This window comes from Apiospora hydei (assembly GCF_038363865.1).
Source record: "Apiospora hydei strain CBS 114990 chromosome Unknown utg000010l_segment0_segment0, whole genome shotgun sequence".
NCBI classification, from domain to species: Eukaryota; Fungi; Ascomycota; class Sordariomycetes; order Amphisphaeriales; family Apiosporaceae; genus Apiospora; species Apiospora hydei.
In genome coordinates this window covers 2,728,267-2,746,155 of record NW_027117369.1, presented here as the reverse complement: position 1 = coordinate 2,746,155, position 17,889 = coordinate 2,728,267, and the positions used below count along the sequence as shown (strand labels likewise).

Here is a 17,889-nt window from a genome sequence, read left to right as displayed (position 1 = left end):
CTCACTTGCATGACAACATCTGGGTGGAGACTCGTGATTCACACGTTGACCGCTGCCTAAAGCATTTTGCATCGCGTCTTTCCTTCGAAGCTTGGTAGAACAGTGCTGTCGGTTACTCTTTTATGGTCATGCAGTGCATCTTTCTAACAGTCTTCATCATGAGGAAGTCAGGTTAAACGGCTGTATCCAGGGCTCCTTGAGTCAACTGGATATTCGAAAATCTCTAGCGTTGCCGGAACATTTGAATAAAACATTTCTGATGACACACTGCTGTATGCTCGTACCCTTGCTGCCGTTGCCCCTCGTCTGTGAGATTTACAAGGCACCCAGGTAGAAGTCAGCAAAGAGGCAAAAGTGGCACCTTTGATCCCGCGATCACATGTATACTATTAGAGGATAAATAGATGGATAGGTAGCGCGTCCCATACCCCTAGGGAGGCTGGAGGGCTCCGCCGCTCCCTAGACGTTAAATACAACAACAACTACTACAAGGCACTCAGGTATGAGCGGAGTGTAAACAGGTAGGTGTTTTTAAGCTCAGGGCTCCCAATGGCAGACATCTCGTCAATCAGGAGACCGTGCTGGTGTTGCGTCCACGCCGCCAGGACATGTTTCTCGTCTTCCCCCAATGTTTGTTCCTCAACCCGGTAATATGCTGGGTCCTCGATCGGCTGCAGTGTTGGGTCTTTATATAAGAAACGGAAGAGCTTTCGAGCATGTGGATTGGCCTGTCCTGGATAGGCTAGAATCCAGGATCGACGGTCATTTGGTTGTAGTGCTCTGAAATCCTCTCCACGTTCAACACTGGGGTCGAAATAGTCGAAATCATGGAACGAAATGAACCGTTCAACGGCGCCGTAGTGTTGTAACAATCCCGCAGAGAAGTGCATTCGCTCCCGAGAACCGTCGTGCTGAATTCGCTCTGCAAGATGATCTTGGCCATTCTCATTCTGGAAGTGGCAGCATGGCTGGCGATGCAGCTTCTGAAAAGCTCTGCATAGAAACGTCCTGGAGGCGTCTAGAATACCTAGGGGTTCTGAAAGCACCATGTGTCAGCACTTCCAAGGAAAAAGAAGGAGCTATTGATCACCATCGAGGAGTCGATGATGGACTAGGTTTACTGGTAATGTATGAAAGCCTTGGGTTGTACTGATTCACATACCTCCGGGGTGGATTTGCCAAGCATCAAGTAAGGGCTGTCGTGTCCATACCTCATCTTCTGAAATAGCCACAAAAGGTCGCAACTTGGCAATGATCCATGCCAGAGCGAAGTGTGACAAGGCCTGCCCTTCTCCACCAATATCCCCGTGATGCCCCGCAAACCAGCACTGGTCGAGGGTGTTGTCCCTCACCCTGTCGTCTACATCCCTGTATTTCCACACCAGTGGAGCGAAGTGGGATCGGCGTTCATGTAGAGACAGAGCTTGGAAGGCATACTCGATATCCTCCAGTAACTCGGAGTGTACGAAAGAGAACCTGCCCAGTTGATTCTCGGGGGCAAATGACGAGCCCATGGAAGCGACCGTATCCCAGAGAGCACATACCTTGATTTTCATTCCTGAGCGCTCTCTGTTCTCGTGGCCAGTCTTTATCCAGTGTCTGAACTCATCGGGCAACGTGTGGAGTGCCTGTTTGGACAAAAGACCACGTTGAATAACGAAGTCCGCGAGGCAACGCATAGCAAATGCGCCTCTCGAGAACCCAATCAGAATAATTTCATCCTGTTGAGTCCAGTTATGCGAGAGGAACATGTAACCCTCTAGAATCAAACTTTCGAGTCCTGTTACATCATCAGTTGGTCAACTGACTCGAAAGGTCGGTACACAATTGACTATAACAGTCGACATAACTAAATCTTCGTGAAATGGGTGAAGTAAGCTTACCCTGTCCAATAGCCTGATTCTTGAAGTTGAGCCAATTACCCTCATCCGTGCCGATACCAGAAAGGTAAAGGACTATTTGACGGCATTCTTCGTCCCACTTCTTAATCGCACGTGCGATCCGGGAGACATTGGTAATTGGACTCTTCTTATCTCCAAGATACTCTGAGCATGCTGTGCCATCGCAACAAATAATCAACTTGGCTTTCGACATCAGGGGCAGCTCCAGAAGGAAGCTGAGAAGGTGACAAAGTTTCACGGCAGGAAAGACAACGTTACGTCAGTAGGTATTTCTGTGAAGGGTTCGCATAGCATGAGGGCGCTAATGATGGAAATTCTTTCGAGACAGTGTCTGTTTGACAAGTCGTCCATCAACAGGCAGCCTGAATTCAACGCTAGGCAACATTGTTCGGCTTCCAGTTTCGACAGATGCAAGCCGAGGTGACAAAATGGCGGATTACTGCTTCATACCACACTATCAAAGACAAAGAACAGACTGCAGGCTTCGGTAACCATCCCCACATGACCCTCCCAGTCAATAGATTAGGCAGTGGCACAAATAGTAGCATGGCGTTTCAGGTACATTAAATTTTCCCTATCAAACTGCATTCTTTTCAGCCAACTGAATGCACACTCTTCACCGGTCTGGCAGTGTAACCAGTTACACAGGCTGTACAAGAACCACATAAGCAGGACCAACTCCATTGACACGCGAGGTAGAGCTTTGCTTTGTCGGAGGTACTTGACAAAGATATCATTTTAAACTCCGACGTGTCGGTATTGACTTGTTTCGCGCTAATATGATTTGTAAAGAAAACGAGTCAAGGTCGGAATCATGAGTGGATGGTCATTAGAACCCAGGGCTGGCACGGCACAAGGTGGCGCAATATGCTGAGAGCGGTCATGCAGTCGATTTGATATACGTCACCCAACTGACCCACTCGCACACCAATAGCTTCTGATCATATTGATTTCTTGTTTTCGCACTATTATCTTTACTGTTACGCCATCCGATACAACTCTCAAGGAAGTGGCCAAACTGCTGGAGATTCCTGCGGAATTCCTTCATCACACTTTCCACACCAGTATTTCATACCATGTTATATCCAAGTGGAATCGAATAAGCGAAACTGCGAAGCTACGAACACAAGAATCTTGCAGTAAACCCTCTCGAGTTTTTCTTCGAGTCTCTACACTCTCCCCTAATCTTTCGAACCATAAACACTTTCGGCTTTCTGAAGAGAGCTGAGATAGAGAGCCCAACGCCCAACTCGAAAGCATTTGATGCAAATACACCAGAACACGACCGATTGCAGCCATAAAATGAGGGATCATCTCACATAGTCCAAGGTGCGAAGTATGTGGGCCACCATATCGAGGGTGCTGCAGAAGGACAATGAAATCAGACCTACATGTAGCAGCAAAAGCCCTCCCCGCTCGGCTTGGCGATCCATGTATCACCCAGAGACCCATCTTTCAAGTAGGGCCCCCTTTCTAGTGTTTTCGTTTACCGTACCATGGCCTAACCATCTCAAAATTTAGCGTATTGTTCATCCACGACGTAATGGGGGATCGCGATGACACATGGTCCATTAGAGCGGATGGTGAATACCTTCCAGGGGAGAACAACATTTGGTTGCAGGAAATGAGCAGAGCCCTTCCCGGAGCCGAAATAATGGCTTATGGCTATGCAATTCACCACAAGACACGATTATCCGGGCTTCTCGACCCTGACCAGCTGGAAAGCCAAGTACGAGCACTCTCCCAGACGTTAGGGGCGCACTTGAGTTGCCATCACACAGCCGCTGATACTCAAGTGGAAGTTGACGACGACCAAGAGGTCACTATAGACCAAAAGTTCCGCCGCCCTATACTGGTTCTGGCCCACGGCTATGGTGGTCTCATATATGAGCAGGTGAAACCCCCCGCTGAACAGGGGTTGTTGCTGCAGACTGACAACGATCAACCAGGCACTCGACTTGGCAAACCCGCAGAATGGCAAACAGTGCTTGACTCTTTTCTTCGATTTCTTCAAAGACCGATATCAACTTGCTTTCCTGTTCGGCACGCCACACTTTCCTGCTGGGCTAGGCGAGTGGGCAATTATGTGTGCGCGCCATCTCAAGATACCTTGTGCCAAGACAGCAAGCGAGGAGAATTGGTCACTCGACGCCAAAAGCTCTGTTGCAGATATCAAATAACTCCAAGGACGCCTTCGAGAGATGCTTCGCTCCATGCCCGAAGACTGTACGAAATCCAAGCCAGTCATCAAAATCGTCGGCTGTTGCGCATTCTTACCAGATCCGTTACCAAGCATGTAAGCTCACTTGGCTATCAAACTCGCCATCTGCAATGACTGACATACTTTAATTAAAGAGAATGACCCCAGAATGGGCTGCTTTGCCTGCGTTCATACCTATGGTGATACGTGCAGATCACCGGGGCATGACTAAACCCAAACCGGAGAACCCTGATTTGAAAAGAGTCTTCAGAATGGTCGAAGCGTGGACCTCGGATATGAAGGCCATCATGCCATCAATAACACGTGGAATCCGTCGCTTTGCGCTGTTAGTCGGTGCTGACCACTACGACAATGGCCACCCAGGCCAGCAGAGGATCTCCGAGAACGGCACTCCTTTCCGTCTGCGAGACTTGCATGGCTGTTCCAATGACATTGACCTGATCGATGTTGTTCTCGAGAAACATTTCGACATCCACGAAAAGGTAATACTCGTCTCGTCACCTGGGAAAGACCAATACAAGACCCAACCTACTTTCCGAAACATCAAGCAGCAGTTCCACAAGCTTTCCCAGCGCGTTTGTGAAGGCGATGTCTTCTATTTCCACTTCTCGGGGCTTGGTGCACTTCTTACCCCGGCCGACGCTCAATCAGAACACTCCAGAGAGGAAGAGCACATTTTCCCCATGGACTACTGCCTTGGAGAGCCAGCAATCCGTGTGAACCAGCTACTCGCCTGTCTGGAAGAGCTAGGTAGTAGAGGCGTACAAGTGTTTGCATTCCTCGACGCCTCCTTCGGTACTTGTATTCCGTTTGGCCAATCCAGTGTTCGAACTAATTGCAACCGAGCTCCACACTTCGACAGTGCTCCTTGCAACGGCGAGCCTGATCATGAGACGTTCCAAAAAGAATGGGCGCATCAAGACCGTAGAGACACGCCGGGTGATGGAGTGGAATCTCCGGGTGTTACATATCTTTCTAGCTGTGCTGCTGAAGGAGGAGTTGCTTTTGAAGTACCACAATCCATCAGCGGTGGCAGTGAAAGAATGTACGGTCTCTGTACTTTCCTATTCTACGAGCAGTTGCATAACGTATGGTGCAACGGGGAGGTTGCATCTTACCAGGCGTTATGCGGAACAGCATTCGGCAAAGTCAAACACATGACGCGTGCCGAGGCGCGCACCCAGAGGCCGCGTTTGCTTGGGCAGGGTGATAAGCTATTTCTAGGAGATAGAGAACATCCACTAGAAAGGTTGGTGTTGTCCCTCAAAATTGTGGACCAAACAGCTACAATGTCCGCCGGGAGCCTCCACGGCATCAAAGCGGGAATGGTTTTCATCAGTCGCCAAGTCGTTCCTTTCATCACATTCACAGTCGAGGATGTGAAAGCTTTTACCAGCATGGTACGGATCAACAAACTGTCTAGCAATCCAAGCCAAGATGGAGCTCCTTGGGCCAAACACACTCTTTACCTGCGATACATGCCAGAAGAGCTTACGGAAAATCCAGAGACATTCAGCATTAACCCGTTCGATATTCACTGGCCAGAACAATACAGCCATTTGAAGGTCACACACTACCAACGGGTCGCTGATGACTACCTCGAAGTATTCGTCGATGCGGATAACAGGGTTATTAAGCATGAAACAGGTTTACTCAAACAATTAAAACAACGTTATTTGAGCGAGTTCAGAGTCAGTCCTATTTCCATGAGGGACTGGGAAAGTCTACGCCCGCGAAATGGTGTTCTAATGAAATACAACAACGTTGGGCGCATTGGAGAGATCGAACGAGATGGCCTTGACGTCTTCTTTGAAGCAGGAAAGGCAATTTCACGCTGACGTGCTTGGGGCCTCGATGCGGCCGCTGACGATGAGAATACAGTACGGCGGTCCCTAGAGGATCTTGCGCCCAGAACGCTGGCCAAAGCATATGAGATAACTGCCATCTCCTTGGAATGCATTTTACGCTTTCAACAGATCTATAGAATGCCCAAGGCAGCCGCCCCGGCCATGCCCTCTCCTTTCTACGTCGATACAGAAGTCCCGGGTCGTCTGACCATCCACAACACATCCGGACGAAAACTATCCTTGGCGATGCTGCTGTTTGCCTCCAACTTCAGTATCGCCGAATATGGCTTGCGGGTTTCTGTGGACCGCGACACGATGGAACTTGATCCAGGAAAGACGACAATACCAGGATCAAGTTGGAGAGAAGCAAGTTGGAAAGAAACACAATTCTCGATTTGTAATAACCTTCGGGACTTGACACTTGAACGAGCTTCCACGGAACCCCAACAGACGGGGCCCGGAGAGCTGCCAGAAGAGTGACTGTATGTCCTTCGGCCTTTTGTTACCACGGACATCCTTGAATCGTTTGCAAATTGGCGAGTGCCTGGAATCGGGGATACGAGTGAATTAGGAAGTCTGGAAGACGAGGAGGGGTTTGACTACTGGTCGGAAGACATCAGGGTTGTGGTCCCTCTAAATGATATGGCAATGATACGGTCAGTGGGTGACGTCTTGTTGCACTATTATTCTAAGAGGCAAAGTGAGACGAAGGGGGAGTTGATGTAATCGACTGCATAGGAGCAACATGAGGTAGTAACATTTTGAGTCCGACTTCTATTCACTTGAGAAATCCAATCTTCTTCCAGTGACCGACGTACTTATGGGCTTCCGATCCTTTAAGCGCCTCTAGGCTCTTCTTGAGAATCTCCGTCGTCACTTTGCAAGTACGACTACATCTTGATGGTCGTGGGCCTCGCGGCGTCGCTTACCACACTGGTAGCGATGACGCGCTGGGATCCTCTTTCAAGATAGGCTGCGTGTCAATTTGAAAAGGGCAGTCGGAGCAGACATAACCTGAGAGCGGGGTCAATGGGGATGGATGCGACCAAACTGCACAACTGGTCTCGACAAGGCAGGTTGGAAATACAGGTCGTTCTCACTATAAAATAAGCAATGGTTAGCAAAAGAGATGTTTGATTAATGAAACACTGCGAAATGAATAGTACCAGCTTGTTCAACACATGGTGCAGTGTTGGACTGATGATAAGTTGCGAATGTTCCTGGGTTCGACTAGCCATGTACTTGGAGTAAACCGACAAGGGCCAGGGGCTTTTGGATTGCGGCTCAGCCTTCAGAGGCAGAGCTGTAGGCAGAGCTTACAGTGCTCATAGTGCTGGTAAAATACTTCATTCTGCGGGGTAATCCCAGCTGATACGACCGTCTGGCCTTCCCAAAATAGCTTCTTGGACTGTCAATCGTTTTGCATTTCTTTAGCGAGTACATTTTCGAATTTTTCAGTTCAGTGCACGCCGCCCCCAGCAATCCCAGTGCTGGCACGCAACCCCACCAACTCCCAGCGGAGCACCCTCCGCAGCAGAAGCCAGCGCTGTCAGGCTGCCCCGCCGCGCCCAAAGCTCAAAGATGTTCAGGGCAGGGTCCTCCGAATAACAGGCAAGAAGCAGGAAAACGAGACCCGAGCCATGACCACAAGGGTCCTGGTCAAGTCCATCCAAAAGCAGGACAGATGCTGATGACTAGATATGGCCTGTGCAATGGACCTGATCTTAATCTCACAACGGGATGTTTCAAGTTAGAACCAAAGGCTAGCGCACTAATACAGGTCTGGACTGAAGCCTCCCCACGGCGATATGCCAAGACTCCCGTGCCTAACCCGTGCCTAACCCGTGCCATTGACTGTTGCCCCTGCACGGTGGCGGCGTATACCCAGCTTCACGCTGAAAAACTTAGTAAAAGCAAAAAGCAAAACATACAACACCGAGGATTCCCAGGTCGTCACCGACCCTAGTACTAATTCGGCTCTCTGCTGCTTATATATGGGAGAGCGGACGGGATCCCTAGTATTCAGCAGGATATGGTCGTATGTGGCAAAATAATTGGATCTGATATTTTATAAAGCTGTTGTCGGGCAAGGGACAAATCGCCAATATCCGTCCTATGGTTGGGTGGCCTCCCGTTTATGCCCTCATCCTGCAGCGGCTTCAGCCCCAAGCTGCCTCGTACCAGACGCTGCACCAGAATCCCCAGATCATCGGTCCAATGCTTGTGCTTGGCACTGAGATGCGGGTTAGTCAAACATCCACGAAGGCGGAAAAAGTCGTGGAAGACTCACCATGCTGTAGTAAACACCCCTTTTCTGGAGTAAAGAGTTGTGCGTCCCCTTTCCAACACGGCGCCATCGCCCAACACGAAAATTACATCCGCATTCTGGATCGTAGCCAGCCGGTGCGCCACAACGACCATAGTGCGGGTCTGGCGCGTGCGCTCAAAGACCCCTGAATGAGCTTCTCCGTCTCCGAGTCCAAGTTGGAGGTCGCCTCGTCCAGCAGCAACAGCTTCGGTCGGCGGATGAGCGCCCGCGCGATCGAGAGCCGCTGCTTCTGCCCGCCCGAAAGCAGCACCCCTTGATGCCCACCTTGGTGTCGTACCCTCGGGGAGCGACGCGATGAAGTCGTGCATCTCGGCCTCGCGGCAGGCGCGTTGCAGCTCCGCGTCATCGACGGAAGCCTCGTCGGCGACGCCCAGAAGGATGTTCTCGCGGATGCTGCCCTCGAAGAGCGAGGGCTCTTGCGCTACGAGTGAGATGGACTTGCGATAGTCGCGGAGGCGGATGTCTTGGATGTCGACGCCGTTCATTTGGATGCTGCCGGACTTGACGTCGTAGAACCTACGTAGGTAAGTAAGGTGTCAGTCACCAAGCTTGTATAAATAGATAGCCATATGACAAGAATACTGTACCTCTCGAGAAGCGATATCACACTGGTCTTGCCGCAGCCTATGTGCCTGCATTAGTTATGTCGTCTTTAGTAATTATGAAAATGGAAGGCGGGAGGGCTTACCTGAAGGACCTACGATCGCGGCAAACTGCCCCTTTTCTATCTACACGAAGTTAGCAACATGTCAGGCTTCGAGATCAGGTATGCTCACCGTCATGTCCAATCCACAGAGGACCGGCACATCTCGAGTAGGGTACCTGAACCAGACGTTTTGCAATTTGAGACGGACTCCTTCCGCCTTGTCCTCCAAATGATCTTGGTGAAGTGTCATGCCACTTTCGTCATCGTTTTCCTTCACCCTCATTGCTTGGATCCGGTTGGCCGCTACGTTCGCTTGTGCGATATCTAGAGAACGTCAGCAAGATGCCCTGATAACATTGGGGCAACATTGGATATTATGATGTACTTGGACCAAAGCTGAGCCATTGTCCGGCGCCAATTGCCCCCTGCAGAGATCACGTTAGTCAAAGAGGACCATAAAAGTCTGGAGACGAGTTGACCATCACCTGAACCACTGCGATATAAACGACCACTTTTTCCGATTGGGTCAGCGTTTCAAGCAAGGTGCATGCCATGACATTAATGATCTGGCTTACAGTAGTTGAAAGTCCAATACTCCCCATCAACCACAAGATGTCCTCCGTACCTGTGAAAAGTTAACAAACGCACCACAACGCTTCCTGTCGAGACTCTGGGATGGTCGATATCTTACCAAAGCACAAACGCCATGCACAGCAGCGGCAACGCATCGCTCGCCGCAAACACAACCGTAGCCCACCTCAGCCTCCGAAACGCCCGCCCCACATGCTCCTGCAGCAACCTCTCATACCTGCGCGCAATCCGGTCCTCCAGCGTCAGCGCCGTGACCGTGCGAATAGCACCCACCGACTCCGTCGCGAACCGCGCGCTCTCGGCGAACACCCGCAGGTTGTCGCGCTCGAGCGCCTTCTCGCACCGGATCCGGAAGAAGCCCGCGGCGAGCGCGAGCGGCATGGCGCACGAGAGCGCGACGGCCGTCAGCTTCCAGCCGAAGTAGAACGCGATGGCCAGGCAGCCCGTCACGCTCAGCAGCGAGATGGTGACGAAGGCCATGTTGGTGCCGAGCAGCTGCTGCAGCTGGGCTGGGTCCATCGCCAGGAGGGCGGTCAGGGCGCCCGCCGAGTGGTCCTCGGCGTCGAAGAAGGAGACGGGTTTGCTGATGATGTTGGCGAAGTATTCGCGGCGGTAGGCGGAGGTTATCAACTGTTAAAGGTGTCATCAGAACAAGCCCATGGTAAGCAAAGTCAGAGGGCCTACGACGATGTATTGGGGTGAACGAAAATCTACTTACGAAAGCAATTCGTGTCGAAGCAAAGCCCAATGCGAAATATCCCATACCGACCGCAGCGGCAACGACGACAAACATGAGACACCAAAAGTTGGTGATCTGCACCAAAGTCTCGCCCCAGAAGGCAAAGGACGATATCAGTGTTGCGAATAGGTAGGCCTGTACCGGCGTGCTAGCTGCGAGCGACACATCGCTATCAGTACAGTGAAGACCAAAAGTGAGCGAGCGATGGGCGGGCAGACTTACCACCGGCAATAAGAGCCCCAACCAACAGTATTGAATACCAAGGCCATAATGATTTCTGTTCCAGCAACATGCCGCCGAGACTCCTCAGAGCACCCTGGGGTTTGTTAACCTTCGGGCCAGGAATCCTCGCCGAAGATACCGGTACTGTCTCGGGATCCAGCGTCATCAAATCCATAGTACGCTTGTCCGCCTCCGTGAAAGCAGTGTCCGACATCTCATCCGCCACAGCACTCGCACTCGCCCCTTCCTCCACTTCCTCACCGCCCCCAGCCCCATGACCAGGGCCTTTGTTTCCCATCCCCAGCTGCTGCGCGTTCGTCAACAACCAATACGGCCCACCGCGCTGCGCCATGAGGGACTCGTGGTTCCCCCATTGGACCACCTTCCCTTTACTCAGGACGACGATGTGGTCGGCCTTCTTGACGGTGGACAGGCGGTGCGCGATCATGATGGTGGTGCGGTTCCGCGACACGCGGTCCAGGGCCGCCTGTACCACCTTCTCGCCACGCACGTCGATGGAGCTGGTCGCCTCGTCCAGGATCAGGATGGCGGGCTGCTTCACGATGCTGCGCGCGATGGCGATGCGCTGCCGCTGGCCGCCGCTCAGCTTGATGCCCGCGTCGCCGACGGAGGTGTCGAAACCCTGTTGCAGTGGGACATATGAGATTAGCTGATGTTGACGAGCAGATAATGGCTGGCTTAGGTGCAAAAGGGGTTCAGGGGTTCAGGGGTTCAGGGGCTCAGGGGTTCGGAGTTCGGGGTACATGGTACAGATTTAGGGTTTCGGGGTAAAGTGTTGAGGTTTTCGGAGTTCAGGTACGCGGCATACGGGGTTCCGAGTTCTGGCTGTAGGATAAGGGGCATACGGGACGGTAAGTGGCCCCAAGGGTGCAAGGTATTAATAACAATGAAAAATGTCAATAATAGTGAAGCCCGGTTTCTTACTTCGGGCAAACGCAGAATGAACTCGTCTGCATACGCTTCGCGACACGCGACCTCGACGAGCTGCCGCTTCTTGGCCTCTGTGGCGTTTTCCCATACCGTACCCACAAGGCCGTTGGCCACATTGTTGAAGATGGTGTCGTTGAACAGAAAGGGTTCCTGCTGCACGAGACCGATTTGGGACCGCCACCACTTCAAGTCGATTTCATGGAGCCGGTGGCTGCCGACAGTGATGCTGCCGTTGCGGAAGAAGGCAACCTGTTTAGAGGATTCATTAGTGCCACACCATCGGAAACGGGTATGAAATGTGACCCGGGATAAGATGGTAACGTACCAGTTTGTTCTTGTCCGGTCCCCGTCGAGCTCATACCAGCGCTCGATTAAACCAACAATGGTGCTCTTGCCCGAACCGGAAGGACCGACAATGGCTGTCACTTTGCCCGCCGGGATGATGAGCTTGAGCTCGTCCAGGACCTTAGTCTTGGGCCGGGTCGGGTAGGTGAAGTTCACATTCCACAAGACGATATTCTGGGACGCTGATACCTCCTGGCCCTTTAACCCACTCGTCTTGGGGTGCGGGGCGTCGATCCCGTTAAACAGGATGCCGGCGGCGCCTGCGGACCTGGCCGCGGCGGAGATAGGCGCCGAAATGTGGCCTACTGTCATGACAGTCATCATCACGCACATCAAAACGCTGATGAGAAATGTCAGTGAGAAAGTTCCTTTAATCTGGAAGGGGGTTTTCGTCTATATTCAGGCTTACATGATGAGCGTCCCAACGTTTGGTATCTCAAGGCCCAGAAGCATCCTAACTGCGAACCAGAAAGCCAGTGCAAATGTTCTTCTTCCTGTTAGTATTCTCCCGAGACCAGGGCCATGCAATAAATAGAAGCAGAACTTACGCAAATACACTGAAGTAAACTGTTATTCAACGGTTAGCATGAGGAGATAGGATGCAACATTTCGCAGATCGACTCACTCGTGGCTTGCTGAATCGCGATAACCTTGGAGAGACTCATGCCCCTCCGCTGGGACTCAGCCACCCAACGCGCATACCTGGCCACCATCTTGGACTCGGCACCGCACGCCGCGATCATCCGGATAGAGCTCAGTGCTTCGTTGGCCGTCGCCGACGCTTTGATGTTGGCATCCTCGACCTCCTTCATGTTACGCGTGATAAAGGGGATAGTGATGCAGTAGCATGCCGTAATGAGCAGCAGTCCACTGCCCGTGACCAAGGTCAGCTTCCAACTGTGTAAGAACGCGATGACGGTGGCGGACACGATGAGCGACAGGCTCTGCAGGATGGCCGCGAGCTTATCCGAGATGCCGCTCTGCAGGGTGTTGGCCGTTGTCGTGATGATGGCGGCGATCTGTCCCGGAGGTCGCGTGTCAAGTAGCGAGACCCGCTGACCCAGCAGGGCTTTGAGATAGGCCAGGCGCATGGCCGAGGATATGCGGAGGCTCATTGTTTGAAAGCCGAGCTACATAGTTCAGAAACCGTCGACTAAAGCAACTTGGAAGAAGGCTTGACCGGGTCCGGAAATACATGGGGACATACCGTGGCAATATACCCTAATACGAACCGTCCTGCGAAGAGGTACACGATATAAAGTCTGTACGTCAGGTCAGTCATTACCCTTCTTCTTTCAGCGGCCTGTTGGGAACCATAGCGAAGGAGTCTTACACATTCTGATCAATGGTATGCTTCATGATCTGCTGGGCGGTCTCGCCCTCCCATGTCGCCCTAGCAGATGCGAAGTTGCCGACCAGTCGACCTGTATCGTACGTCAGATTAGGGAGACGAGGATACCCGAGAGACTGGAGAGAATTCAAGACAGGAAGAATCACCGAATATTATAGTCATGGCTGGGAAGGCGACCCCGGCGCAAGTCGATGCAGCAACTGATGAGGCCAGAACGAACCGACCGCCTGTGTTGGTATACGAGAAGATGCGCTTGATGTAGAATATCAGTACAATACCAAAGCGTATGCTACCAAAGCGTATGCTTTCCTAGGAGTCATATTGACTTACAAGAAAGCTCAACAACGTCTTCTTCCCACGGGGGACGTTGGGTGGTTTCAGGCCCGGACTGTTAAGCGGCCCGGTCGGTGCAGCAGCATCGGCACCCGCACCGGAGGTAGCTGTACCAGGGAGATTTGGTTGGCGCCCATTATTTCCTGGCGGTGGCCGGCTTGGAGCGGACTGGATGGTGGCCAATGGAACTCCATTGGAAGACGAAGTACCATGGTCCGTTGCTGGGATCGATCCCAGTGATGCTTTCAGTGATATGCTGCGGTGGTGTGAAGCAGGTCTTGTCGAGGGGCCGGTCGAGCCCGCCAGCGACGCTGAGGATACCTTGGAAGCCACCGACGCGGCACGACCAGGCGGCGGGGCAGAGTGCAGCAGGTCCGTCGAGGAGCCATTGCCTCCAGATAGGATGACGACGGACGGGACCGTCACCACCTCGTTGCCGGCTCCGTTGTCCTGGACCCGGCCGCCGACACGAGTAGCCTTTGGCGTATAAAGCCGATTGCTTTTCTTTCCGTCCGACATATCTATCTGCCTAACAAAAGATATTCGCAGCTACCAGCACTTGCGGTTTGTATGTTACATGTGGCATACCTCATACTCGCTGGACATCCAAAGACCGCTCGAAACTGCACATGGTTAGAAGCATGTCCCGGTAATGCAATTATCGAGGTCCACCGCCAGAATCGGTAATTCTTCCGACATAAGCAAAGTGCGAAAAAGCAACGCCCGAAATCAAGTGTCAAGATCTTTCCGTAACGTGGCGCTCATCGCCTGATACAGCAATGCCCAACGGAGGATGCCGCAACTTGTGACGTTTGCCTTGCATTGATGCACTGCAACCATATATCCCTTATCAGAAGCGCAGGCTAAATCAGCTGGGAAATGGGATAAGGACCTCGCGGAGCCCAACTCCGGATAAACCGAGCCTGGAAAAACATTGACATTACACTACGGCAGATGGAGTGCCGCGCATGAATGTGGCAACCTGGATAAATGGGATGAACCATGAACGGCATAGCGAGGGAAACGATATACGATATACTACTGCGGGCCTGGTGGTAGTAGGGCCCGGTAGATCTCCCAGGGATGCAGCCTTGATAGGGTCCCTGCGGCGGCTGCGTACTTTCCCCAATAACATTGGAGACAGGCAAATATCATGTTCATGCAACACTGTTTCGTGCCAAGACAAGGGGTCACAGAGAACTAGACCATGATCGAACAATGGATCGCCCCCTTATCATTGGTGGTATTATCATCGTGCAACCATCGACGATGTGAGATCAGATTTTCTTCATCGACCATATGGCCACACTGAGGCATCGCGTGATATTACTTCCAATTGCCACGTACGTTTGAGTCATATTTGTACAATACGTGGTTTTGGCAAGGCTACAACGTCAGCATCCAATTGGAATGGTGCGTCTGTTCAGGTATCTCGAGATCGACTCATAGGATGGTAACAGGTGAACAGAGTAACGTAAACAAACAGTCTATCTATGTAGTGAATAATGAACATTCCCGGGGTTACGAATCAGAGCAAGTACTCAGGAGGACACCTCGGAGATCATGTTTCGAATGACGTCGCCCAACTCCTTGACAACCCCCCTTTCCCGAGGCAGTGTGTGCCCCTTACCGTGATCAAATATGTAAGCTGTATCCGGATCGCAAGTGTTGTAGAGCGCCATGGAGCCCGAGACGTAAGGGTCCAGAGACCCGACTGGGGATCGCAACGGGTTAGTCAGTGGTTTAAAGTTGAACGGGTGAAGGCCTGGATGCAGACTGCTACTCACTGATGTGACAAGTGTGAATATCAATCATGAGATCAGACTCGTCCGAAAGCACCATCTTGTACGTCACCGGATCCAGCGGCGGCCACCCCGCAAAGAAGACGGCGCACTTGATCTGCGGCATCCTCCCCGCCTTCTCCCGCCGGCGCTGCTCGTGCAGCAACAACGTGCCCGCCACCGTCGCGCCTTCCGAGTATCCAATGATCCCCTCGAACGGCCCCTCGCGCTCCATGATCTCGAACAGGAACTGGATGGCGCGGTCGGTGCTCTTGATGCTGCTCGCAATCCCCTCCTTCATCAGCTCGCGCATCGTGTCCTCGGCCGTGTCGCACTCGGGGAAGTCGCGGATGCGCGACAGCACGTCCGTCTCCTCCGTGTCCTTGTCGTCGGGCTCGATGAAGCGGTAGTACGGCGGGTTGCCGAAGAAGTCGGCAAAGCCCTTGGGCGGGACGGCCTCGCAAGGTGCATCGATAAAGCGGAACGAGGCCGTGTCGTCGGACATGAGCTCCTTGACGAGAGGAGCTGCGTGCGGAAGGTGTACGTTAGTCATACGCCATCTTGAAGGAGCCTAGAATGGTTGAGGGCCAATCTCACCAAGCTGTATTTGAAATTTCTAGTGAGCATCGTTAGTGGAGAATCCCAAAATCAAGCAGAAAGAACCGCGAGCATGACTCACATCTGCGCTCCCATAGGCGCCTGGTAGGCACAGGAACTTCATCCTGAGATCTTGAGATGATGGCGGTCTAGAGGGTAGAATGACGCGATTCTATGTGTATGGTTTTGATAGCAAAGGGAATCCGGGCGGCCCAAACGGCTGGGAGGGTATATCTGCGCTTGTGCTCCCACCACGATCAGGCCAAGCTCTGCAATGCAGTCTCATTCATCTGTCTTGCGTGATTAAGATTGGGCTTGGCAAGAGTCGATGCAGATGGGCTCGTTTGCTGCCACATATGCAACCATCGAAGGGGTGAAGAGATTGTAATCGCATGATAAGGGTCGCTCGCGAAAGTAAACACGACAAGGGCGGCTTAATTCACAGGTTCGTCTGATACTGCAGACAAGTCCAGCCGCTTGCGTAGCTGGGTCCTTCCGTGGTCTGAAAGTTAAGGTAGCAAGGAGAGGCGCTCGCATGAAGCATCAATGTAATCGACACCGGGCATTCCCTTACGAACGGATAGGTTTCTGGTTTCTGTAAGTGACTTGTCACTCATCCGGATCAGGCAATTGGGAGTTTGACGCCGCGCCTAATTCGAGTCCCGGGGAATCTCGAGGATGGCCAGCTAGTAGCAGACCCCAGGGTGTTCCTGGCCAGTCATGCACCAACAGGGTGTGTTCATCCTCTCGTCCACCCTGGTCTCGGCCCCAGTTCCGGATAAAAGTGTGAAGACGGGGGTGGGACGCCGTTGCAGGGTGACGGTTTCAGTACAGGATAGGCAGCCGGCTGTACCACCCGAAGCCGCAAGAACTGCCACATGCCACATATGCACTAGATTTCGATGTGATTGGTGTTTGGAGTAGGTTGGTAAGCCAAGCTCTCCCGTTTCGTTCCCCCACAATTTGCGACCTGCATCGACCATCCTTGTCTCCCAAGTGCCGCGTGCCAAGGCCGGCATGTCTAGCGTCGCATTCTGACGACAAGCTTCCATTGCTGTCAGTCACCCGTTTCACGGGTGTCGATATTGGCATCTCAGGCTCATTGAGTGTGTTGTCATTCTCGAAGAACGGAACTTTCCGTCTCCTTCTCAGAGAAAGCTGGTAACGTAGCATCATCGGGAAACAGGCCGCGGACTCCGATTTGCGTAGCCTGAAAGCCTCACCATGCAAGTAAACATACCTGCCTACTCCGGTGACATGTGGTGTGCCTGCTGGCAGGACGGAGAGCCCAGTGCTCTTAGGCTATTGCGTCTTTCAAGGATGCAGCAGAAACCGGATCGCATACTAAGCAAAGGGCAGATCCGACTAGGAGACTTCGGGCTTCCAGGAGCCGCCCTCCGAGATTGCTATCTGCAAGCATGGCTTGTTCCTATCTGGATGGAACGCATGGCCAGGCTACTACGAAGCATTGCATCATCACAGCCTGACTACGGGAATGCTCGAGATTGGCTGGGCTGTAGGTTTTGGTTCTTATCCGGCTCAGGCTTTCAATTGTCTCGTTTCAGTGAAGATGGGCCTTACCTACCTAGTGGTAAAGCCCGGGATATAGGATCGACAGTCATCGGGTCAGATATGACAGCTTATATGAAGTGCTCTGGGATTATGCTCCTGCTCCCTCGCCAGGCACGAAGAAGGTAGCCCTGACCAATGAGATCAGATAGATCAGCCGCCGGGTTGCCGAAATCAAATACCCGTGTTATCGATACTCGCATCGATCCAGGATCTAGGGAACTCACTCTCATGTGCTAGAGTACCATGAACAGACCATCTCTGGAATATCCGTTCCTTCTATCCGTGGCGAAATGGTTTCGGATAGACCAGATGGGAAATTATTTCTCAGTGTCGCCTAAAGGGCTGAGACGTAGATACTCCGTTCTACGGCCGGAATGATCATCCGCTTGGCTGAAGATCAAAGCCAGCTTCTGGAAAAATTTAATTAGTCTGTAGTAACTACATCATCCGTTGCCATATCACA

The 17,889-nt window shown here is 52.2% G+C and overlaps 4 protein-coding genes across 4 annotated transcripts; 1 reads left to right on the top strand and 3 right to left on the bottom strand.

Annotated features, from left to right (window-relative positions):
• Positions 1-485: 485 nt before the first annotated feature.
• On the bottom strand, positions 486-2,094 carry PG997_015090 (uncharacterized protein; the record flags this gene model as incomplete). The annotated part of the gene is made up of 3 exons (XM_066819404.1): positions 486-1,036; positions 1,163-1,780; positions 1,884-2,094. The coding sequence occupies 3 exons, from the start codon at positions 2,092-2,094 to the stop codon at positions 486-488; spliced, it is 1,380 nt and encodes a 459-aa protein (XP_066661592.1).
• Positions 2,095-3,444: 1,350 nt separating this feature from the next.
• Positions 3,445-5,960, top strand: PG997_015089 (uncharacterized protein; the record flags this gene model as incomplete). Its single annotated transcript, XM_066819403.1, has 4 exons — positions 3,445-3,795; positions 3,851-3,987; positions 4,182-4,197; positions 4,257-5,960. The coding sequence occupies 4 exons, from the start codon at positions 3,445-3,447 to the stop codon at positions 5,958-5,960; spliced, it is 2,208 nt and encodes a 735-aa protein (XP_066661591.1).
• A 2,193-nt stretch (positions 5,961-8,153) lies between these two features.
• PG997_015088 (ABC multidrug transporter) lies at positions 8,154-14,099 on the bottom strand (the record flags this gene model as incomplete). Its single annotated transcript, XM_066819402.1, has 17 exons — positions 14,065-14,099; positions 13,474-14,001; positions 13,252-13,395; positions 13,000-13,095; positions 12,418-12,922; positions 12,341-12,359; positions 12,202-12,279; positions 11,442-12,132; positions 10,497-11,139; positions 10,254-10,426; positions 9,753-10,165; positions 9,520-9,569; positions 9,075-9,268; positions 8,987-9,026; positions 8,886-8,922; positions 8,260-8,814; positions 8,154-8,202 (listed from the first exon to the last, which is right to left on the bottom strand). Coding segments are annotated over exons 1-17 (4,233 nt in total), but the record flags the coding sequence as incomplete, so codon positions are not given.
• Positions 14,100-15,017: 918 nt separating this feature from the next.
• On the bottom strand, positions 15,018-15,978 carry PG997_015087 (uncharacterized protein; the record flags this gene model as incomplete). Its single annotated transcript, XM_066819401.1, has 4 exons — positions 15,018-15,190; positions 15,264-15,782; positions 15,855-15,873; positions 15,937-15,978. The coding sequence occupies 4 exons, from the start codon at positions 15,976-15,978 to the stop codon at positions 15,018-15,020; spliced, it is 753 nt and encodes a 250-aa protein (XP_066661589.1).
• Between the last annotated feature and the right edge of the window lie 1,911 nt (positions 15,979-17,889).